Source organism: Carettochelys insculpta, chromosome 5, assembly GCF_033958435.1.
Source record: "Carettochelys insculpta isolate YL-2023 chromosome 5, ASM3395843v1, whole genome shotgun sequence".
In the NCBI taxonomy this organism is placed as follows: domain Eukaryota; kingdom Metazoa; phylum Chordata; order Testudines; family Carettochelyidae; genus Carettochelys; species Carettochelys insculpta.
This window is the reverse complement of record NC_134141.1, coordinates 90,689,122-90,714,992: the sequence shown is the minus strand read 5'-3', so window position 1 is coordinate 90,714,992 and position 25,871 is coordinate 90,689,122. Positions and strand designations below refer to the sequence as shown.

At 39.3% G+C, this 25,871-nt stretch overlaps 1 protein-coding gene across 3 annotated transcripts in view; it reads right to left on the bottom strand.

The window, feature by feature from the left end:
* Positions 1–25,871, bottom strand: part of ADAMTS6 (ADAM metallopeptidase with thrombospondin type 1 motif 6) — a 253,068-nt gene that overhangs the window by 118,870 nt on the left and 108,327 nt on the right. For all 3 annotated transcript variants that reach the window (XM_074995514.1, XM_074995515.1, XM_074995516.1), the window contains one exon: positions 10,275–10,421. In XM_074995514.1, coding sequence (XP_074851615.1) covers positions 10,275–10,421 — 147 coding nt within the window. The remainder of the gene's footprint in view (positions 1–10,274; positions 10,422–25,871) is intronic.

Here is a 25,871-nt window from a genome sequence, read left to right as displayed (position 1 = left end):
CATTTTTGTCTCTGGCTAATTGCCATACTACACAGAAGCTACCTCGCTGCCAAGTTTGAGAAACATGATGCACAATCAGAAGTTAATATTAGGCCTGGGATCTCAAAGAATGTTGCCAGTCAAAGACATCCTTGAAAGCTGCACCTCTTGCATACTGTCTTAATGCATGCATACATGCATCTTAATTTTTCAGTGAGTGTCTCTATATTTGACTTTTTATCAGGATAGAAAATAAAAGTTACCTATGTGTACAGCTACTGGATTTTTTTAAATGTGTTATCATTAAGTATATTACACTTATAATGAGCAAATGCCCCGAGTGCCTGAGACTGGGGTTTTTTGGAAAGCAGCTTCCTTGCTGGTTACATCTGCACACTGAGGCTATGTTTACACTGCATCCTTAACTTGAAATAAGATATGCAAATTGCAAATCCTATTTTGGATTAATTTCAAAATAGGTTATTTTGGCAAATAATAGGCAAAATAGGCAATGTCAAAATACTGTGCTATTTTGAGGCATTCCTTACTCCTCCTGCAATGAGGTGTAGAGGGATGCCGAAACAATGCACTCAGTATTTCAAAAAATATTTTGAAAAGCCAGGCGTGTTTCATAGATGCGGAGTAGCTATTTCGGGCTACCTCAGTATCCCAAAATAGCTCTGCAGTTTAAACATAGCCTCAGTGTCCTCATGTTCAAGACAAAGAACATACAGAATGGGGTAAGCCAACCACCGCTTGGCTCCTTTTCCACCAAGTAATCTGAAGGATATCGGACTCTGAAGCGCAGGAGAAGCATTATGAGTAGTAGAATGATGGCATATACAACACATCTTGAAGAACTATTATCCAACAAACAAGTATCTTTGCTTCATCAAGATATTTACCCATATACATGTTGCATTTATGGTGACTTGCTAGCAGTGAAGCAATGCACTGTTGGTGACAGCTTAGAGTCTAGCAAATTCAGTATGTTCAGGAACCAAAATAGTCTTAGCCATCCTGATGCAATTAATATAGTTTTGGCTGAGTCCAGTCTGTTCTTCTGCACTACTCTTGGGATCAAGAGAACTGGTACGTATGCATAAATTAGGGTCTTTGACCATACATTTAAAACAGCATCAAAGAGGAAGCCTGGGCTGAAACCCTCTCTTGAACAGAAGGCTAGAAACTTCTTACTGTGTATTGCAGTTTCACCTGAAGATGGCCTCTACCTGAAAAGTGTCATGAAAGATCAAATCCTTGTCTCTTATTCATGATTTGAGACTCGTCTTTGCTCAGTTTGTCCACTAAGCTGTTCTACAAAACAACTTAGTACACAGCTGTAGGGATTCAATACCAATTATACCACTTTCATAGTCTTTCTGTCTCTGAAAATAATGGGAAAAATTTTTACGACTGCCAATTTGTTTCTACAAAACATGGCTGAATTGTCAGTCATTCAGATGGACTGAAAGCTCTGAAGACTGGTCTGAGATTCAGCAAGTTTATGTGCATTTGTGCTTCTCACAGATTCCAGAGGCCTTAATTATAGGATCCCCATCTCAACAGTGAAGAGCAGTATTAGTCCTTGATGGAATGGTACCCCTTTGCACCTGTTCCTGGGTTATACTGACCATTTCAGGGAAGCACACAAAGAGAAATATCCAATTGATATCTGATGGGAACATAAAACAATCTTTAAAAGCCCTGCTTGCAGCAGTAGTGTGTCATTTGTCATTAAAAAAAGGTACTTGAAGCTATGTTCCAAAGAAGATAAAAACACATCCTCACTATGGAGTTTGCGTTTAACTCTTTTGTGAATTATTAAGGAAGATATGTTCTCAATCTCTTTTCTAAGGTAGCTAGCCCGAGAGAGCTAAGTGCAGCTTGAGAATCCTTCCAGGTATGAAGGACATTGTTCACCTTGGAACCAAATAAATCTGGTCCTTAGAATGGCAAGTCCTCCACAGTGCAGTTAACCTCCCATGAAAAACAAGACCTCTGAAGCAATGTGGCTCCACTCATCACAATGGCCTGGCCATTGATCTTAAGGTGGCATCTACCATATCAAGTTCAGCTTGTAGATTCGTTCTGGCAATCAAATGATCCTCAGTGACCAGTAAAGAAAATTGGTGGTAGCATATCTGAAAATCTCATTACCGTACCAATCTACCATACAATTGTATGTTAGCCAAAGGGTCTGAGAACTCATCATCAGATATTGCAAAATAGCGAACAAGGATGATTTTTGACCAAGTACTTTGGCTTTTGTTCTCTTGGTGTTGCCTTATTTTATTGCCTCAGTTTCTCAGATTGCCCTCAGATGCTGATGAAAAAGTGCAACCTCTGTGTAACAGAGGAGCAGAAGTAACAGGAATAAAGTGCTGAGTCTACAGTTATTTGTTACTATAGACAAAGATGGCTAGGTGTCAAGCTGGCCTGCAGTGGCTCTAAAGCATGACTACTCACCTCAGGGGAAAATTTAAAGAACCAGGAAACAAAACCCCCATTGGTGGCAAGTGCTATACTTAAATTCCTTCAACCAGTTATTAAGGGTAAAATCTACATATATTGTAATAGAGTTAACATGGATCCACGCACAGTCCCCTTGGGTACTCTGATCTGCCTTGCCTCCCAGGCAAGTTTGCCTTTGTGAAAGATGGTTCCTTTCAAAGCAATATTCAGGTCAATCCCAGTCCTAAAGAACCAGTCACTTACCCCAAGTCAACTGCACTTTAACTGTCACAACAAAGACAATGTTTGCAACCAATGCCATAATAAACTCTATAAAGATATTACAGTGAAATCTATGTTATCTGGCACTCATGGGAAATGCCAGGTGTTGGTTAATTGAACGTGTCACACTCAAGCAAAGGGTTAAGCACCCTGAGGCAGGCTGAAGGGGAAGGAGGCACCTGCTGATGATGTCACCAAGCAGTGCTAGACACAGGCTGAGGAGAAAGGAGGCACCTGCTGATGTCATCATCTGGCAATGCCAGAGGCAGGCTCACAGGAATAGAAGCGCCTGCTGAAGACATCAGACAGCAGTGCCACAATGCCCGTTAACAAAGTTTTCCAGTTAAAGTTCTGGATAACCAAGGCTTTATTGTATATAGGAAAAGAAAACAGAGTAATTAAAGCAAGTAAAAACATACACAGAGCTATGGTCTTATGTGCACTTCCCAAAGTAACAAAAGCTTCTGTTATAAGCAAGCCCTGCATGTCTTCTAGGGCAAACCTAGCTTATGCCTAGTAATCCTTGTCTTCCAGGAACCACGAAGCAAAAAAGATACAAGTCCTCCTATTTAGGGGTCCCCTTCCCCTTTTCTACTTTAAGCTGCAAACTCATTTGATGGGAGGAATTCACTGGAAAGATGCATCTTCATTTGGTGGGAGGAGTATAAACAACAAAATCTTTTGTACTCTTTAATATCAGTATAGTTCAGTTGGTTGGATCAACAAACCTTTCTTCTTGGCCAAGAGAGAGAACATTCTGCATCAGATCAGCATTTTAAATTAGCTAATGTCTCTCTGCTGTCTGACAATACACATAGTTACAGAGGGTTACAAGGCAAATATTTGACTGCTATCTTACAATATTATCTACAGATGTTATACATGAGATTAAGGCATGAAGCAATTTATGATCATACCATAAAGTCTAAAATACTAAACACATTTGTATAATTCTTACACTTATTTCAACAATGCTAACAAGCCAGACTGATTGCAGCTATATATTTGTCAGCATTTAAGTGAGGTTTAGGGATGTTATCACCGCATCTTATACCGCAGGTGCTACAGCTGAAGAAAGCATTGTGGACTCAGGCTCTTGCAACATCCTGGTTCTGGACATGATTTAGTACTGTGTGATGTGGTTGTGATTTACTTGAAAACTGCACTGGAACTTGCATTGATGATGCCTCCTAACTTCGTATCATTAGTAAATTTCATTAGCACACTCCTTCTGCCAGTCTCATTAATAAAAATATTGAAGAAGATTGGTCCCAAGCTTTGACTGATCCTGGAGGAGCTCCACTAATTGCTGTCCTCCAGTCTAATTGTTCACCTTTCAGCAGAAAACACTGTCTTTCTCTGTTTTAGCCAGTTCCTTCTTTATTTTACAGTACTTGTATTAATCCCCATCCTCTCTAATAGCTTAATAATTTCCCCTGGGGTACATATCAAATGCTTTACTGAAGTTCGAGTGTATTAGATCCACTTCTTTTTCCTTGTCCAAGATATCAGTTATTTTCTCAAAGAAGGAAATCTGACTAGTTTGGCATGATCTACCTTTTGGTAAACTCAACTGCTTTATATCTACTTAAGGTCAGAAGAACAGACTCAGGAAATATTATTACAACAATTTTTCCTGAATTTCCCTTCTGACTTCAAACAGCCATCAGCCTCTCTAAGCTCAATACCAGAAGCTAACTCCCCACAGGCCAGGACACACCAACTCAAAGCGGGCCCAGATCATGTTAGAACAGATGCAAAGCCTGCAGACATATCTTCTACAATGATCAATACTTCCACAACATACCTTGCAAGAACTTTGAGTTCTCTACCCATGCCTATCCCAACATGTGGCATACTTCATTCAATGCACTAAATGTCACCCTCCAACTTGGGTACAATCTTATTGAGTGCTGTCTGGTTGAACTGACATCTTCTAAGTGATATTCAGTGGCTAGAGTTTGGCAATTCCCCCTTCACAATGAAAGGAGCTATGTTTGCTCTTTAGTCTCATTCCCTTTTTCCCTTTTAAAGTCTGAAAGGTAAGTTGCAAAAACTCCATGATCTGGACTTTAGTTTTAGACAGGTGTGGAGGAAGAAGAGGAGGAAGCTGAACACAAGTCCCATCCCTAGTGGCAACTGAACTGAAGCTGAACTGAAGCCCCATCCCTAATGGCAACTGTTCCACAGTGCTTCCACCTGAGCAGGGAAGGGACCACAGGTATCCTGAGTTTTCCCAAAACACTTCCTTCCTTTCTTGACTCCTGTCTACTCTTGAGGGAACCCAGAAATGACACTGTTTCTTTGTTCCTAGTCTCTCCTTTCTGCCACTCAGAGACGCTAGGTGCACTCATCTTTCCAAGCTTCATAGGCATCTGCTGTGGGCATAGTGCCTCAAGCTACAGTCTGGAGTCTTTAAAGGATTGATTTGCTGGATTCTAAAGGAGCTAACATGATGTGGAGCAGCTTTTCTTTTCTGGATGCAGTTCTGCAAGTCAGGAGCAGTTTGGGAGCTAATTCTGTGGGCTGCTGTCTGAACAGACCCTACAGTTCCCTGTTCTGTGATGGAGTGTGAACAGTCAAGAGGGTAAGCCTCTGCTGTAAGCTCCTGCCTCATGGAGAAGGGTGGGGGAAGAGGCTGGAAGAGAGGGAAGAAACAAGGCCCCTTATTGGACTGGAGCCATGTATCATGCTAGAGTTACTTGCAGCAGCATGCATATCTACTAACAATCTTTTTTTTTCAAGCATGAAAAATTGGGATGGCTAGTACTCAGACTGGAAAAAAATGAATGAGTCATGAATAATCTTCATGAAAAAAACTGATCTTAGTCAATATTGTCCCATAATTCTAAGGTCTACTCTTGATAAAGTAATGGAACAATTATTATGAGGAAAAATCAGGAAGCATTTAGAGGAGAGTGGAACCATGAGCAACAAGCACCATGAAAGTAAAACAAACAGCACTTGCCAGAAAAACCAATTAATTTTTAAGACGGAATTTTAAAGTTGGTAGATAAAGAGAAACTGATAGATATAATATGTTTGGATCTTAGTAACGTATTTAATACAATGTCTCAGAATCAAATAATTAATGGGATTTTTCCCTAGGGAAAAAATCACTACTACTAAGGTGACGATATTTCCCTACACCAAATACAGGACACCCATGGGGTGGGGCATTCTCCTGGCTGCAGCTGCCACACAAGTGTTGGTCCCTGGCTGCCACATATCACTGGGTGCCTGAACAGGCTGCTGTCCCAGGGGGAAGCTCCCCAGTTGCAGGAGTGGTTGCCTTGTGGAAGTGGGAGAGGGGGTTCACCAGATGAAGCATGCCACTGGGCACCGGGAAGGGGGATGCCGCCCTGTAGGGGACCTCCCCAGCTGCCCCATGCCTCCAGACACCAGGAATGGGGTTGCAGCCCTGCTAATGCAGATCCTGGCTTCTCCCCACACTGCGGGGAGCTGGAACAGGGCTGCAGCCCCACCCTGGGGGATCGTGTCCCTGGATGGAGGGGCAGCTACCCAGGGCTCATTAAAATCTTAAAAAATTGTGGGGGACACACACTACCCTCCTGCCCCAAGATGCCCTGCCTTAGCTATGGCACAGTCCCTGTGGCTCTCTCTCCTGTTGCTGCCTGCACATGTGGCCAGTGTGTATGTGCTCCACCTGCTCTCCGGCCAATGGCTGAAGCTGCACTGACCTGGGGGAAGGGCAGCTCACCTGGGGGTGTAAATAGGGATAATTATTCCCTATATTAAAATAAGTCAGAATGCCTTCCTGACACCTGAAATATGGGACTGTCCCAGCCAAAATGGGACGGATGGTCACTGACAACTAAAATCATGGCACTATCAAAAAGAAAGGGTTCTGAACTAGGGGAGCTAATTTATTTACTAGATATTTTGCTGATGTAAGACAGTTCTAGTCTTATATAATATATTTTTAATAGTCTAACATGTGCCTAAAATATTAATGAAATTTTGAGATGGTATAATCTAACATGAGTTACAGCAAAAATGACAATACAAAACTAATGCAAAGAAACCAAAATGGATTAGCAATATGATCATCCAGTTTAACGTCAGTATAATTGATTTTAATTCCACTGCACTGGCTTAAACTTGGAGCAGGCACTGACAAATTAAGTCCCTGGACTGAAAAACAGTGACGGATTTGCTATCAGCGACATAGCAATATGATAAAAAGTTAAAAAGACCATTGAGTTACTGAATTATTGTGCTATATACTGTGAGGCGTTATGTTGTGAAACAGGTAAGCAGATTCATAGATTTTAAGGCCACAAGAGATGATAATTATCATATATTCTGATCTCCCAAATAACACAGACCCAAGAATTTCAACTAGTGGTTCTTACATCAATTCCATAACTAAGAAACAGCCCCTGCTGTGTCTCTGGAATGACAACACATGGTGTATTGTTTTCATTTGTCAAAACTCATTTCTAGGATGATATCGCTCAACTGGATTACCAAAAAAGTGCAACAAAAAGTCTAAGATAATACTACAGTAAAATAGTAGGGATACAGTAAAAATACACAAACAAAAAGCCCTACAAAACAAAATTCCAAAACCCTTTGATTAAGGCTGAGTATCACAAAAGAGCTTCCAGATAGTGAGACCTGTTAGGCTGTGGAAGAAGTGGACTTATGTCACAGCTAAACCTTGATGTTACAATACAGTAGAAACTTACTACAGAGTATACAGTCTCAAACTGATTGATAGGGACATGAATCAGTTGGTTGTTCCGACAGGTTTTTTCTGTTTTTAACTTCTATAAATCCGTGATACGTAGATCCAAGATAGTGTCACCCATTCCCAGCGTCTGGCAAACAGTCGATAAGGACACCATCCCTGTCCACCCTGACTCATAGCCATAGATGGACTTATCCTCCATGAAATTATCAAGTTGGTGGGTTTTTTGTTCTTGTTTATTTTTTTGTGATTTTTTTGAACACTGTTATAGTCTTGGCCCTCACAACATACTCTGGCAAGGAATTCCACAAGTTAACTATATGTTGTGTGAAGAATTACTTGCTTTTGTTTTAAACCTACTGCATATTAATTTCATCTGATGACCCCTAGTTCTTGTGTTATGAGAAGTAAATAATACCTCCTTATCTACTTTCTCTATATTAGTCCTGATTTAATAGACCTCTATCCCCCTGTCATCTCTTTTCCAAACTGACAAGTCCCAGTCTCCTCACATGAAAGCTGTTCTGTACCCTGTCCTAATAATTTTTGTTGTTCTTTTTCATACCTTTTCCAATTCTAATATATGTGGTTTTTCAAGATGTTTGACCAGATCTGCCTGCACTCTTCAAGATGTCAGCATATAATGGATTCACATAAAGGCAATATATTTCCTAATGATTCCCATTATTCTGTTACCTTTTTTGACTACTACTGTACATTCAGAGAACTATTTGCAATGACTCCAAGATCTCTTTTCTGAGTTTTATCAGCTGATTTAGATTCCATAATTTTATATTTTATATCTATAGTCAGGATTATGTTTTCCAATGTGCAGTACTTTGCTGTTATTAATACTGAATTTCAGATGTCGTTTTGTTGTCCCATCCCCCAGTTTTATATGGATCCCTTTGTAATTCTTTGCAATCTGCACTGGACTGAATTATCTTGAGTACTTTTGTATCAACTGCAAATTTTGTCACCTCACATTATAAATACCACTATTTACCTCTCTCCAGTCTGAAAACTGACCATTTATTCCTACCCTTTGTTTTCTATCTTTTAACCAATTTCTGAGACATGAAAGGGCATTTCCCCTTACCCCATGACAGATTAGGATACTTTGGAGAGGGATTTTGTCAAGGGCTTTCTGGAAATCCAGACACCCTATATCCCTTGTCTACACATGTTATCTCCCACAAAGAATTCTAGTAAATTGTTGATGCATGAATTCCCTATACAAAAATAATGTTGACTCTTCCCACAACAAATCATGTTAATTTATATGTTTCATTTTTCTGTTTGTAACTATAGTTTCAACCAATTCGCTTCTTTTGTCTGCCTTCTGCACTGTAAATTCTTTGGCAGAGGACCCCTCTACATTTATATCATGTACAGCACTGAGAACATTCTTAGCACTTAATCTATATCAATAATTCTTTTAAAAATAGGTGTAAGTAGATGTAAAAACATCATGCAGCCAAAAGGGCAAAAGTACTTTTAGATAAAAATTTTCAATACGTTTTAAGATTTTAATATCTAAGGGTATGTCCTCCTGTCCTACAAACCTATCTACCTTCACAAAATGTATCTAATGATATTTCATAGAAAGCAAACAAAAGACATGGAGAATGATGATAATCAAATTGACAGATATAGGGATAGATCCTCAACCCCCTCTTCAGACTGTTTTGCAGTGCTTAGGAAAGTCCCAAGAGCAGTTGAGCAGAAAAGTAACTAAAAGCCATTCTTCTGTCTCCACCCTTTTTTATGCAGTAGGAATCCCCAGTTGCTGGAGGACCAGTGTACATTACTTTATACTTCCTGCTCCTGGGTCTCTATACATGGCATATATGAGTGGGCTTGGCCAGATTATCTTGTGCTCTAAGACTCACAGGGCAATGGAATGTCCCATTAATGGCCACTTTCAATATCAACAGCCCTGGAGCTGTTGTACATAGCATTAGGGGCCATACCGGACCAGGCAATCCTTGGGATTGGAAGAGTGGAAAAATTGTTGCTACTCTCCCAGCTCCTGGGTCTTGCACTAAGCACATGCCATCCATGCTAAGGATATGACCCATAATGTACGGGCTTGCAACTCTGATTTGTTAGTGGTTCTTATGCAAATAATCCAAGCAAACTAAATTAAATATATTCAAAGACAATGAAGCAATGGAAAGTTACAGTTGAGCTTCATCTTCTGAAATAAATTATACAAGAGCCAGTAAGAAAGGCAGGGCCCAGAACTTGTCAGGATTAAGCCATAAAAAATGTAATATTCATAAAGGGGAACTGCAGAGTAGTTTCAAGCTTCTTTCAAAAGATACTGTGCATCAAAGAGACCATCAATGAGCTCACTACACTGAAATTTCTACCTCCCTCAGGGTTCAATCATTATTTGTTTTTTGTTTGTTTTACTAGACACACTTTGAAACCTGTGGAATAATCTGTTTTCCAAAACAACATAGTATTTTAATCAGACTATGGCCAGTACTCAGATGAACAAAACAAAAATCTAAGCCTGACATCACTCTGTATTTAACAAACCAAACCTTATCACTAACCTTAAAAGAGCCTTCTCATTCCTATTCCCGATCCACAGTTTTAATAAAATAATTAAATATGACCAGCAGACTACAAATACAATAGTTCATAAAAGGGGACAGAAGCACATTCCATAGCCCAAAGAAATTACCTACGATGTACAAGTTGGAAGTAATTCACCAAACATTTACGCATTCTATAGAATGAAAATTAGTGTAAATCACTGTATCACCACCATTTATTTATTGCAATCTGAATAAAATTTTGGAGCAATTCATTATTCATTCCAGAGGTTACTTACTCTAAAAAGCTGGTGATGTAGTCCCGGCTGCAAGCTGACCAGGAGAAGGGGTTGGTATTTGCTGTAATGTGAGCTGCCATAAGTTTTGCTGCTTCATGACCTTTGGTTCCACAAGAATTTCCAATTCCATCATGGTTCATACCAAAACTGTCCAAAACAGAAGAAATCAAGTACCCCATTACTTTTCTGCGGTACCAGACAACTCTCACAGCGTGTTGTGATTTCCACAAAAATAAAGTTTGGAACTGGAAGGGCACACTTAGTTAATGCAGAAGGACCGAAACAAGATATATGTGACTAATTCACAATAAACTCCGCATACTCAGAATACTATGCAATTTGCAGTTTTCTACAATGATATCAAAACATTTTACTACATGACATTAAGCGGCACTATAGGCTTATTTGGGAGTTTGCCCCCCGCCCCCCCCCCGCCCTACCAAGAACTACAGGCCAGTACCTGGTCTTGCACTCAGATCAGTAAACATAGACACAGAAAGGCTGGGTGATATTTTCAAGATCACACTGTGAATCAAAAACTCAGCAGAATTTAGGCAGCCTAACTACTAAACAATCCATGCTCCCTATCTGCATCCATTCTATAGTGAATTGAGTCTTGCTATTTTGAGGTCTGCCCAAGGATCCTGGGACCCTGAAACAGCCTGTTGGAACTGTACATGGCCAGCATAATGCATATGAGCCAAATCATCACCAAACTAAAACTGAAAGCTACATCCATAAGGACTCTGCTTTAACAGACTACTTAAGAACAAATGATTTAACTTCATAGATCACATTATCCTTTAAAATTAAATAGCAATGGCATTTTATATGACATGCTAGTGAAATAGTCAGTTTGCTAGCACTGTGATTGCTATGACAAATTAATCACAACAATGAAAGAAAACATACCTAATGGCACTCTTTTAAATTAACTGTGTAGTTTTTATAAAGAAAATTCCCCCATCTGTCTTTTGGGATTTTGGAGTATGGCTAATTTTCTGAAATTCATTTATCTCAAAGGAATTTCTTTTTTCTATGCAAATGTCATTTAAGATAATGGGCTTGTTGTATTTAATTGTGGATCAAGTGACAAAAGATCATGATATCTCATAAGCCATTAGATATTGCACATTTCATGACTCATGGGAAGCGGGAGAAAGAAGTCTAGTGAAAATGAAATATTCCTAACTGTGAAATACAAACTTTCCACTCCCACTGTGAGGAAAAAAATTCAAAGCAAAATCAAAACATGTTAAACAAGTTATCCCTCAGGCATGTTGCATTTATTCTGTCTTACTTCTCAGTGTTATCAATTTTTTACATTTTTATGCAGAAACAAAATTCTGAAAGAGGAAAATGTACTTTTAATTTCAATTTTTTAATGTAAATGGTAATCTTAATCATATCTCTCTGCTCTGTTCCTGAGTTATAAATCATTTAAATATTGTGAAAATGCTGTAAATTAATTAAGGTTTGCATAAATGTAATTTATGCACGCAGTCTCATGATTTGTTGTAATACTGTACATTAAGGTTACTGGAGTTCTTGAGATATGTACTCTTCATAGTCACACCCACAGAATATACCACCTGAACAGCTCTGATGGACACAAACTTTTGCTAATATTGCCTGTGGGCACACTCCTGCATGCCCTCCTGCGTCTGCCCTCAATGTACCTTAATGTTCTGAGGGCAAGGTTATAAAAAGGGTATAGCACTTTGACAACCATTGTTTTTTCTAAGACCCTTCCCAAAATTCTCATACTGTAATTAGGGGACACAGAAAGCGTGAGCATGCTTCACAATACACAGTTCTGTTAAGTGGAATGCATCTAAAACCTATACCATGGATGAAGCGGATGAAGCTGTGGTCTCCATGGAATGGAACCTAATCAGTTCAGGAATAGGAAGAGACTAGATGCCAATAAGCAGCCATCCTGTATGCACAGTCTAGCCTATTTTAATGCTTGAGAAGCAAGTGTCTGTCCTTTTTTTGTTATTACCATATGATCTGAGTAAATCTGGAGATTTTTTCTGAATCAATTAGAGCTTTTTAACAATAAAAGCCTCAATGACATCTAAACCATATAACCTATTTTAATCTGCATGTGCATGGGATCTTGCCTATTGGCTGGCTGACTGATTGATCAGCATGAAATTCATTCTCTAGATAGGAAACTCAGGATGATGATGAAGCACAACTTTATATTTTGGAACACAACATATGGCAGGTCAGTCATGAGGACTCATTGAGCACTGACTCTCTTGCTGATGGTGTAGCTGTGATGCAAGCTCATTCTGCCCAGATACAAATTCCTGCAGACACCTCAGCCTTGAAGGAGCCAATTGTTACCCACCGCCCCACACCCCGAATCATCAACCCTTTTTGGCTAAAATCAAGTGTCAATTTAGCTATGTGAATGATATCTTGAGATTAGAAGGTTTTCAATAACCACTCATCATAGAGTCCAATGTCTAGGAGCTGAGATAAGGGCTGCAATGCCTAAGGAGACTGCATTGTTGAGGCGGAAGATTAAATTGTATAACTATCTTGGTATAATCTAATAGAATAATTACCAGTTTGGGGCGAGACTGCCCTATTCTCAGGAGTTTGTCCAGAATATATTGTTCTCAGCTGTGACCCTCTGAGGCGCAATGACAGATGGACTGTTTTTCCCTGCTCTTCAGCAACATCTGGGATAACTTTTTATTTTGCTTCGTCACAAAACATCTACCTCTGGATAATCTCATGCACTGAAGTTCTCCAGAATCATTGACAGCTTGAAAAGACCATTCCTAAAGTTCTGCCATGTCCCTGCTCAGTTGGTGTGCAAGGGTTTTTCTTCCTTTCCCTGGAAGGTGTAGAACTAAAGGATTTGTACTGAATTCCCCATCCTCACAGTGCCACTATTTTTATATACAGCTACATGCAATGAATTCTTCCTCCTTCTTTATATAATGCATTGACATTGTATTGTCCACAAAGATATAAATTATCTTATGAGAGGCATATTTCAGAGCCCAATGTATCATTTTTAGCTATAACATCTTGATGTTCAATTTCTTTTCCTGAAAAGTCCATTGGCCAAAAGCTCAATTTATCAAAATGTTCTTCTAAACATAGGTTGGAAACATTTGATATGACTGTTGTTGATAAAGCTGGAGCATTGAAAGCTATTCCCTTCAGATTGAAATTCCAACTCTCCCACAATAAAGACTGGAGCATGTGCCTTGGTACAATCAGTGTCACAGATGTGCAACCTAAGTTTCATTTGTAATTCCTTGCCAGTTGGAGATCTCATTGAGAGCTAGGATTTGTCACTGATAAGTGAACACAGATGATTCGAAGATCTTCTCCTAGGTTATTAGTACATTCACAAAGATTTGGTATCTAGAGATCATCACTTCTTCAAGAAGCTTATTTTACTACAAAATACACCTTTAAAGTGAAGTGCCTCCATTTTATTGTTTCCCTCTGAAGATAGTTCAGATGATCTAATCTATACTGTAAAATAGCATTGTGCAATAATCTGTCCTTTAGAGAGGAGAGCATTGGCTAATTGTCTTGGAAACCCCGAGATGCATTTTTACAAATACTACTATCTTTTACCAAAGACTGTGTTAGTTGCATGCAATTACAATCTGGCAATCTGACATTCTTACACCCAATTTTTCAGATTAAAATAGTTTTTTGCTTAAAATATTCATTTTCATGCTTTCTTTATGGGAAGGTGTAGACTACATCAAGCCACCTTTAAACATCAATGGCAGCTTCACATATATGCAAGTTCAGAACTGGACAGCAATGAAAAAAAGGATGAAAAATGTTCACATGGTAATTGGCAAATATCTTTTTCAACACTGCCTGAACAGAAGTGAAAATGAACCATAATATTGCTTTTGCTGGCTGTCAAGCCCATCTAAATCTAGCAGTGTAATTCTATCCTTGAATGGAGAGTCAAGAATGTTGAAGGTGATGAGAAGTCCCCTCTATTATCACAGAGGGGATTTTCAAAGTAGATGCCATTCTGTCAGCTACTTCATGAAATATTGCTACCTCTCATAGGGAACACACTATTGTAATCCCTATACTCTCTCCCTGAGAAGTTTACTTCTCTAGTTCACGCTTTATGGGTTGGTATTTGTCAGACACCATAGGCTCCTCTTCCTCCAAAAGTGTGTTTTTGTCCAAAGGGAGGCCAAACTCCGTAGGATGAAAAGGGCTGTTACCTACCAGGATCTCCACAGGACTGATGGGAGGCCACTTAAATGTTTAGACTTATATTGTTTCCTATGTTTTCTCTGTATTGCTTTTGTCCTTAAATAAATGTTCTCTCATTTGAAAGATCTGTTTAGTTTCTTGAAATCAGTGGCCTGCATTGCTCATAGCCCTTGGAGAGAAAGCAAATCACTGGTGCCGGATTTTAATCACAGTAAAAGTAATACCGTAAACACTATAACAAGGAAGATGCAATATAAAAACTCAGAAAGAAGAGAGACCATGACCTAAGGGTGCATTCCTTAAGCAGACTGGGAGGGGGAAGAGGGTCAAAAGTGCAGTCATGTACAAAACTCTTGACAAATTTCAGAGAAGTAGCTGTTTTAGCCTGTTTCAGAAAAAGCAATCAAGTACCACAAGACTCCTTTGTATTTTTTCCCCAAAAACTGTGATAGTCCCTTCTGCAAAAGAGTCTGCTGCTTCTCTTCTTTAAGGGCAAGGGCTAGCGCCAATCTGTGTTCACTGCCAGATAAGAAGATGTACCAGTTCTGGAGGGCAGCAGTAGAACTTTAAGTCAATTTTGCCACTCTTTCTATGCTTTCAGGTGAAAGTACTGCAGATTGGGCATCCAGAGGGAAAGTTTCACTTCCTAAGAAAGGCTAAGCATCTTGTATGAGCATTTAATGCTGGAAAGACTTCTAGGCAAGAGGCACGCTTCTTAAATACTCAGCCTCTTGAACTTCCAATCCACCATCAGATCCTAAGAGCAGAGCTAAAATCTTAAATTCAAATAACTACTTAGAAAATAATTAAAAATTAAATAAAAAGAAATAAAACCCAACGACAAAGGCTAAAATCTGCCTTATACAAATAATAGATATTATTCAAGCTGTGAATCTGGGCCAAAGGCCCAGATAAAATACCTTATCCAGCACTTAAGGCAGTTGAAAGGAGCTGATGTGGTCAAGGCACTACCCTTACATTAGTGTTTCTTAAATTTTTTGAGGCCACAGAACACCATACAATTTTTTTCATGCAGAACACCTATGAAAATGTTCTTAAATTGCTGTCAGACCCAAAAAAACCCGAACTGCAAATTATACAGCAAAAACAAAATGAAGTAATTGAATCAGGTATCATAGCAATGAAGAAGTAACATTGTATCCGGTTTTAATAACAAAAAATATATGCCATCAGTGTATGAAACAAAAAAGTGTCAGACACTCGCGGCACACCTGCAAGTTGTTCATGGCACACCAGCATTCTGTGGAACATAATATAAGAAACACAGCATTATATAGCCTCATCTTCAGAATCTTCTGGAGCAGTGGGGGGAAAGGATGGGAGCACAAAAGTGCTCTGAACATGAATACAAAAAAAAAACTTCACTGTAGAAACAGCATCATTGGTGCATTTTATGGGGGGATATACAGAAGACAGTAAAAGAAGAACAGATGTTTTCAAATTAGATACAGATTCAACACAACTAAAGTGAATCTTTAATCAATTCACTCTTTGCTCTTAAGCAATCTGGATGCAAAACACTGTCAACACTTTATTAACATCATAGTTTCTATTAAGCAAGCCACACTTGATTTTTCATAAAGTTCGTGTAGCCTTCATTCTTCACTGTAAAGTTTTAAAATAGATTGTGCTTGTTCTAGTATCAAATACACAGAATCACTTAAATTTCAAAAATATGTGCTTTATATAACTGAGAAATCTCATATTAATAATATTTATGATAACTGAATTCTTCTTAAGAACTACATTGAAAAATATTAAGGGATAATAAAAATCAGAAGGATTATTATTGTAAAATACAGGTTAAACCCCTCTAATCTGGCGCTATCTTGTCCAGCAAAATTTGTAATCTGGCAAGATTTTAGTTAGCCAGACAACCACTTATCATGGGTGTGGCCAAGCTTCCTGTGGTCCCATAAAGTTTGTTTACAGCCACGAGTGCTGGCTCTCCATATTCTGTGCTGTTACATAGCTGGAATTTACCCCTAAATGTCTTCTAAGAGCCCAGTAAGCAGTGGAAGTGTTGGTAACGTGCTAGACCATTTTGCCTTTCCAGGGTCCAGCAAATTCTCTCGTTCATCACTGGTCAGGTCCTGCGGGTGCTGGACAAGAAAGTTTCAACATGTATAAACAGGACTCTAAATTATGTCTTTTCATAGTGGCAATAAGAAAATTGCAAGGAGGAAGGGGGAAAGGGGAGTGTTTAATCAATAATCTGTTTTAATCAGAAAAAAAGTATGAACTTGCACAAAAACCACAAATACGGAATACTGGGATTTCTTCTACTGTGTCAGAGCTCTGAAATTCAAGTGGTCAGCTCGACAAGACCTCTAAGACCATATGTGGCAAGGTTGTTTACATCGGTGGTTTGCATTGTTTCCAGAGTACTGTACCCGTTTCAGGAGTCTGATTTGTGTAATGTACCTCAAGTTTCACCTCAAGTAAAAACTATCTGCTTTCAAAATGAGACATAAAAATACAAAAATGTCACAACACACTATTACTGAAAATTGCTCATTCTCTAGTTTTTACAATTATAAAAATAATTGGAATAGAAATGTTACACTTGCATTTCACTGTACAGTATACAAAGAAGTATAAACAAGTCATTCTCCAATGAAATCTTAATTTGTACTGACTGCCAGTGCTTTTTTATGTAGTCCATTGTAAAACTACGCAAATACCTACATTAATTGATGAACCGTTTGAAAGACCTCTGGCTTATATATTAGTTTTATGCCAGCTAATAGAATAATTATTTGTAAACTGATCTTAATTTTTTATTCTTTTACAGCAATACAGTAAACTCTTTCATATCTAGCAGCCCTGGGACTGGGAAGTTGCCGGATATTCAAATATTCTGGATAATAGAGAGTTATACCAAGCAATGCATAACATTAAAGTAAAACAAGATTAGAGTTTAAGAAACAAACAATAATGTATGCAGAGTACATTATTTACCAACCACAGTAGCATTGTAAACTGCAGTCGTATACTGTATTTGCTGTATTTATTTGTATTTATTTTTACTATAATGTACTTACAGAAAACGGAACTAAAATTTACTTATGGCAAAAATGCCGGTTATCTGAGGGTTCCAGAAAATAGAATGCTGGATATGAGTGTGTCAGCACCTGGTTTTTAACATTCTCTCCACATCATGATTTAGAATAGACTGTGTTCTGCCCTTTATATTTACATAGAATCCACGATGAATATCCATATGAATTTGTAATATATGCCCATTGGTCAACTCAATTTATATTCTTCATTGTATACCACAATAAAATCTTATTCTCGTGACAAAAAGCGTAGGCAACATATTCTTTACATTTAAGTGCAACACCTCCATTATATTAATTTTCTTATCTTCTATTTGTTGATGTTTTATTATGAAACAGAAGCAAAAATCTACAAAAGCATTTCTTCAACTCTCAACATGATTTTTCTCTGAAATTTTAAAATAAATGAATGCAAAAATAGTTGAACGTGAATCTTTTAAAATATATAGTTATCACCTTATTGAGCATAATTCTGTGTTGTGCTACTGATGAAATATTTTAAAATACCATCAAGTTTGATCATGGGAAAAAATTATAGTCAGCTCAGAAACAAACTTCACAACAGGGCAATGGGAAACTCTCATTTGCTTCTTAGGCTATGTCTACACTAGCACACTACGCTGAAGTAGCCTATTTCGAAGTTAGGACATTGAAATAGGCTACTTCAACGCGTATCATCTACACGTCCTCCAGGGCTGGTGCCATCGACGTTCAACATCGAAGTTGCGACAGGGAACAGCGAAAAGAGCCATCCTGGAAGGAAATGCAGAGCGTCCACATGCACAAGCACTCCCCGTCGAAATAAGGGGCCAGCAAAGCCCCAAGCCGCTCCCTTAAGGGGCCCTTCCCAGACACACTTGCCCTGCACAGCACAAGATCCACAGAGCCGACAACTGGTTGCAGACCCTGTGCATGCAGCACAGACCCCCAGCTCCAGCAGCAGCAGCCAGAAGCCCTGGGCTATGGGCTGCTGCACACGGCGACCATAGAGCCCCGCAGGGGCTGGACAGAGCGTCTCTCAACCCCTTAGCTGATGGCTGCCATGGAGGATCCCGGTATTTCGAAGTAGCAAGACACAGATCGTCTACACACACCCTACTTCGACGTTGAATGTTGAACGTCAAAGTAGGGCGCTATTCCCATCTTCGGATGGGAATAGCGATTTCAATGCCTCACCATCTAATGTTGATTTCAACGTCAAAATAGCACACGGCATGTGTAGACGCGAAGCGTGCTATTTCAACGTTGTGCCGGCTACTTCGAAGTAGCCGGCTAGTGTAGATGCACCCTTAATGGCATACAGCAAAATTCTCCTTTCACTGTGGATAACTAGCCTGCAGATATCTTACAAGTGGAGGAAAATCAAGTAAAGTCAGTGAAGGTGCCACACAAAGGAGTACAAATATGCAATAGTGATCATCAGCCCTGTGGGTCAGAGAAGTAAGTTTGTCTTAAATCATGAAGCAAACTTCTGTGCTCAGAATGCCACTTGAAATATGAAACCAGCATTCATGTTGATCTGTTAATGTAACCTTTCTTTTCACCTCCGTGTATTCAACGCTACTTATGCAGAAGATCTGTGAAATGTTACTGCATTCCCTTTCTTTTAATACAATATTTTAATGTCAGACTAATCATTTTAGTATCATAATTTTAAATTTTAAACTGCATTTTTTACAAATCACAAGACGAATCTTATTTCACATCACAGGAACAATAATTGTTTTTCTAGCGTCAATGTTATGACATTTAAGTGTATTTGGACAATTAATAATTAAAGTTAAAGTCCCAGTGAAGGGTTCTTTTTAATGCACACGTGTTGTTACAACTGCAATATAACATGAGGCAGACACAAGACATAATAAAGGAAATCATTTCTTGAGTCTCAAAAGAAATGCTGAAATGAATATGTCATTTAATGATTGCTTTATATGATTTTCCAGTTATTTCAGTGCCTCTTTAAGGTGAAGTGATTATTCTACACGCAACAGGGCAAAAAACTATTGCTTGGGTTATCTGGACCACTGGCATTCCAGCAAAGACTATCTTAAAATGGCTTCATGGATTCTCATTAGTTAGGCTGACCTTAGGGGCCAATTGTCTGCTTGCAAGTATCTTTCACACTTATATCACTTAGACCATCACATACTGTTGAGCCTGTGATCCTGGTAGCAAGATTTCAAGTAAAGCTTGGATGTGGTCTTTCAGCCTTCCCATGGCAGAGAACATGTTTTTTCTTCATAATTAGGTACCAACCCAGTCATCATGAACTGTCAGGGACAAGTTTATGAGACCCAAATGACATTTGGTGCTAGATGTGGTTTGGGCTTTGATAAGCATACACCTACTCTTTTACGTTGTAGTCTTCTCTACGATTTGGAACCACACTCCCCTGTCATTAAGCAGCAATGCCTTCAACCAGCTGAAAGTATTATTTTTTTGCGGCGTCATCCCTATATGCTCTCCTTGGATAAGAAATGGATTTCCTTAGTTTAGTGCACAGAGAGCTTCTCAGCCCCACACTTAATGACCCATTACATAGATGGTAATAGGAGGTAGTGCTGCTGAAGAATTGAACACAGCTTGCTAAGATTCAGGAAAATGCATCTTGGAGACTTCAGCCTGTGCCTCGGACCCTCCCAGCCTGGCACAGTAATAGAGCCTAGGCTGTAGCCTAAGCCCAAATGTCTACACTGCAGTTAAATTGCCTCTTAGCCTGAGCCCCATGAGCCCAAGTCAACAGAGGGTTTTTAATTGTACTGTTGTCATATCCAAAGATAGACTGGTAAACCATTTGTGTACCCTGAGTGTAGAACTAAATAAATAATTGGATATACACATCTCCTAGAACTAGAAGGGACATCACCTAGTTCAGTCCCCTTGGGAGGGCCAAGCACCATCCCTGATATCTATTAGCCCCAACCCCTAAATGGCCTCCTCAAGAATTGAGCTCACAACTGCAGGTTTAGCAGCCCAGGGCTCAAACCACTGAGATATCCCTCTACCATGGTCAGAGCTAAGCATTCTCCCCAGGCCCTTTCCCCATTTTCTCTTCTATTTGCCCTAGATCTCTAAATGGCTACCTCAAGGCCTGAGCTCACAGCTATGGGTTTAAACAGATCCATGCTCAAACCACTGAGCTCTCTCTCTTCTCATACTCATTTTCTCCACTACTGCTTCAAATGTTTGAAAGACCTCGTAGAAAATCTAGAAACTATCCAGACATCTTCCACTACACATTCATCTTGTTTTCCTTCTGTTCCATCATCTTTCTCACTCCACATCAATGACTCAGCAATCTACCACTCTATGCCAGCCTTTTCCTCTTATGTATTGTCTCACACCTCTGTCTTTTCAACATCTGACCTCAGATCTCCAACAGACTACTTGCATTCAACATGACACATACTGATTTTTCCATCTCTTGTGATGAAAGCATGGGGCATGTTAGCTGCCAATATTTATGTTATACAGGGAAGATGAACAAATCCCGTCCAATCTCAGTGTAGTCTACGCCCATAGTAAAGAATTTACGTCTAAATTTCAGGATTCTGGAATTATCAACTCAAGGGTGTTTCTAATGGAGCTTGGTAGGCCTGGATACTAGGCTTAACACTATTCAGCATTTTCAATCATCTGGAAGTAAACATAAAATCACAGCTGATAATTTGCAGATGACACAGAGATTGGTGAAGTGAGAAATGACGAAGACAGGACAGTTACACAAAGCTATCTGGATTGCTTGATCAACTAGGCCCATTAAAACAAAATGAACTTTAATACCCTGAAATGGAAACTTAGACATTTAAAGGAGCAAGAAACTTAGGCCACATCTACATAAAAGGGGACTGTATCCTGGAAAGCAGTGATGAGTGTGCACAAATATGATTAGAGGATTGGAGAATATGCCTTGTAATGAAAGACTTTACAAGCTCTGTTTATCAAGCAAAAGGCAGCGGTATGTATTGATTACAATATATAGATATGTTTATGGGTAGAAAATACACAATACTAAATGGATCTTTCATCTAGTAGAGGCAGACATCGCAAGGACAATGGCTAGAAGCTGGCACCAGACAAATACAAATCAGAAATTAGGCACGTACTTTTAACAGTGAGGGAGATTAGCCACTTGAATAACTACCAAGGGAGGGAGTAGATTTTCTCTCTCTTGGGCTACGTCTACACGTGCACCCAACTTCGAAATAGCTTATTTCGATGTTGCGACATCGAAATAGGCTATTTCGATGAATAACGTCTACACGTCCTCCAGGGCTGGCAACGTCGATGTTCAACTTCGACGTTGCTCAGCCCAACATCGAAATAGGCACAACGAGGGAACGTCTACATGGCAAAGTAGCACACATCGAAATAAGGGAGCCAGGCACAGCTGCAGACAGGGTCACGGGGCGGACTCAACAGCAAGCCGCTCCCTTAAAGGGCCCCTCCCAGACACACTTTCATTAAACAGTGCAAGATACACAGAGCCAACAACTAGTTGCAGACCCTGTATATGCAGCACGGACCCCCAGCTACAGCAGCAGCAGCCAGAAGCCCTGGGCTAAGGGCTGCTGCCCACGGTGACCACAGAGCCCCGCAAGGGCTGGAGAGAGAGTATCTCTCAAACCCCCAGCTGATGGCCGCCATGGAGGACCCCGCTATTTCGATGTTGCGGGACGCGGATCGTCTACACGTCCCTACTTCGATGTTGAACGTCGAAGTAGGGCGCTATTCCCATCCGCTCATGGGGTTAGCGACTTCGACGTCTCGCCGCCTAACGTCGATTTCAACTTCGAAATAGCGCCCAACACGTGTAGACGTGACGGGCGCTATTTCGAAGTTACTGCCGCTACTTCGAAGTAGCGTGCACGTGTAGACGCAGCCTTGATGTCTTCAAATCATGATAGGACTCCGTTCTTGAAGATATGCTTTAGTGAACCACAAGCTATTGGACTCAATACAGGGAGGACTCATGGGTAAAATTTAATGGGCTATGATATGCAGCATATCAGATTAGATGATCTAATGGTCCCTTCTGACCATAAACTCTATGAATCTATAACACCTGTTGAGTTATACTTCTTTCAGTGATATCTTAGAAGTCATATTTCAGAGAAAGTATGCACAATTCAGCAAAATGCAAATAATTACATTACAATTTTCATACAAACACAACAGCTTGTTTCATTCTTTACTACTCTCTTCTCCCATCTTCCACAGTTTTCACAACTTCCATATGCCATGACTACGATGTAACAAGAACACAATATTTCAGAGTGAATTCTTTCTAGTTTAACTCAGTTTTTTGTGTATGTTACATATTCATCTAGACATATCACTTATAGATAGTTCTATGCTTCAAATTTTTGCATTTAACAAGGAAGACAATTCTCAATTTCCCATGTACAGTAAAAGCTTTATTATCTGGCTTCCATGGGGAACCCGGCATGCCGAATAATAAAATGTGCTGGTTAGTAGAGCAGCTGGCCCCCCTATATCCTCCACCCACCAGCTGGGCAGTGGACAGCTGGCCCTGCAGCAGAAGGAAATTGGCCTTGCAGCAGCTGGCCCTGTGGCAGCCAGCCCCAGATGGGACACTGGCCCTGCAGCAGTGGGAAATTGACCCACAGCAGCTGCCCCCAGGCAAGACACCAGCCCCACACCAGCTGGCCCTGCCGGGACTTCAGCCCTGCTGTCAGCCAGCCTCTGCGTCAACTGGCCAAAGCCGAGACACCGGCCATGTGGACCCAGCTGAGCATGCCAGTTAACTAAACATGCTGGTTATCGGAGTGCCAGATAACCTGGCCTTTACTGTAATTATGAAAAATAAACTGATAATCATGGCACAATCAAAGAAAACATTTACGAATGTTCTTTGATAGAATTACTTTACTTATGTATGCAAGTTCTCTCAGGTACAGTACCACTCAGTACCAAGCTCTATCCAATTTAAAAATAAGGAGAAATAGGTTGAGAGGAAATTTGCACTTGATCATTTAATCAGAGCTCTTTTTCATGGAAGTTGGGATGATGGCTGAACGTCTCAAAATATCTGAACAGCTGTCACTCTTTACAAACCAAATATTTCTCTGTAATTAACATTTACTAGTAAGGACAGGCTGTGCTGCATTCTCCAGTCATCACATGCATTAGAAATCAGGGGAAAGTGAAACTGGTGTCCACGCACTTCTCAACACAAAGCTTGACAAAGTTGGTCGATTCTGCTATATAAAGTAGCAACCTCCAGCAGTGGCAAGTTCAGAATTTTTTAAAAGAGACTTTCAGTATAAAGGAAGGAGACAGTGCTGAAAATGTAGAAGTACAGGTAGTAGCCAACTTAGCCACAATTCAAAGAAAAAAAGATTCTGTGACCACAGGATGTGCAGGATGGCTGCATCATACTTCTTCGATTATAATCTATACCCAAACCATTTAAACTATTTTTAAACTTGTGTAAATAACCTCTCTAAAATCTGTATGATTTAAGAGCACTATAATGCACACTGTACAAGAATGTATACGTATCACCGCAACAGAGAGTACGTTAAATTCACAGTAGGGTTCTATATAACTACAAAAGATGTGAATGAGAAATTTTCAGGGTTTTTACTGAATCACAGAAAGTATTCCCTCATGAGTGAAAATATATTTTCCTTTACTCTACCACTTATGTAAATAATTATAGAAAAAGGAGAGATATAAAGAGAGAACGAACTACATGTGTTTTAAATTAGTTTTTCTTATATTTGTTGCAGTTTTAAACAATTGGTTTTACAGTTATAAAAAAAAAATCTACCTCAGTGTAAATATTTGTAAAACAACCTTTTTTCACAGATAAAATAAATGAGGTAATAGTTACCTAATGATTATCTTGCATGAGAGGTGGGCTGGAATAAATAAACTTCCAGCTGCTAATTCTGTTCAGTAGATTGATAGCTCCCATTTTAGTCTGTATGGGAACTCTTAGCTGTTGCATCAGTTAATGACTCAAAAAAAATTCATCCATAACTCAGCATTGGTCAACACATGTAAACAACGAAGGAGACCCACTGAATCATAACAGCAGGTGCCTAGTCAGTTTATATTCATCAGAGATTACTGGTGATTCTTGCTCTTGAACGCAGATCTGAAACATCCCAAGACCAATCTTTAATCAAATCCCAAAGCATGACATTCTTTCCAAATGATGTGTGCGTGCCTTAAAAGTGCAAGTGATATTATGACTACTGTGCATACTTCATGGTTACTACATTACTATTGCTGTACCAAAAGTAAAAATAAAAATATTGTTTTAATCATGAAAACATAAAAATGGCCACTCCACGTCAGCCCGTCTAGACCAATATCTTGTCTTCCAGCAACAAATAGTGTCAGATGCTTCAGAAGGAATTAACAGAACAGGATAATTGTTAATCCAATTCCTGTCATCTAGTCTGTTTCTGGAAATCAAAGATTATGGAATACCCAGAGTATATTGTTGCATCCCCGGCCATCTTGGGTAATAGCTACTGATGGACTGATACTCCATAAACTTTATCTAACCGTTTTTAGAATTCAGTTACACTTATGGCCTTCACAACATCCCTAGATAGAGTTCCATATGCCAACTGTGTATTGTGTGAACAAGTATTTCCTTAGGTTTATTTTAAATTTGATGCCTATTCATTTCATTAGTGACTTTGAGTTATTAGATTATATGAAGTAGTAAATAACACTTCTTTATTCACTTTTTCCACACCATTTATGATTTTATAAATCATATCCCCATTCACTCATCTCTTTTCTAAACTGAGCAGCCACATTCGTCCAAACCTATCCTCATACAGAAATGGTTCAGTGTCCCAGTCATGTTTCGCTACCGTTCTCTGCGTCTTTTTCAATTCAAATAGATCTTTTCTGAGAAGTTATGCACACAGTATTCAAGGTCTGCCATGGAGTTACATAGTGGTAGTATGATATCTTCTGTCTTCTTTCAACCCCTTTCTGAATGACTCAAAAAATTGTTAGCTCTTGATTTCCACTACAGACTGAGCAGATGTTTCAGAGAACTATCAACACAGACTTCAAGATCTCTCTCGAGAGGCAGCAGCTAACTTAGATTCTAAAAATTTAAGTATTTGAGATGTTTTCGATTCTGCATTACTTTGCATTTATCAACACTGAATTTCATCTGTCATTTTGTTGCCCATATTCCCAGTTTAGTGACTTTGTAACTGTTCATATTCAGCTTTAAGCTCAACTATTTTGAGTAATTTTGTGTCATCTACCAAATTTGCCTTCTCACTGTTTA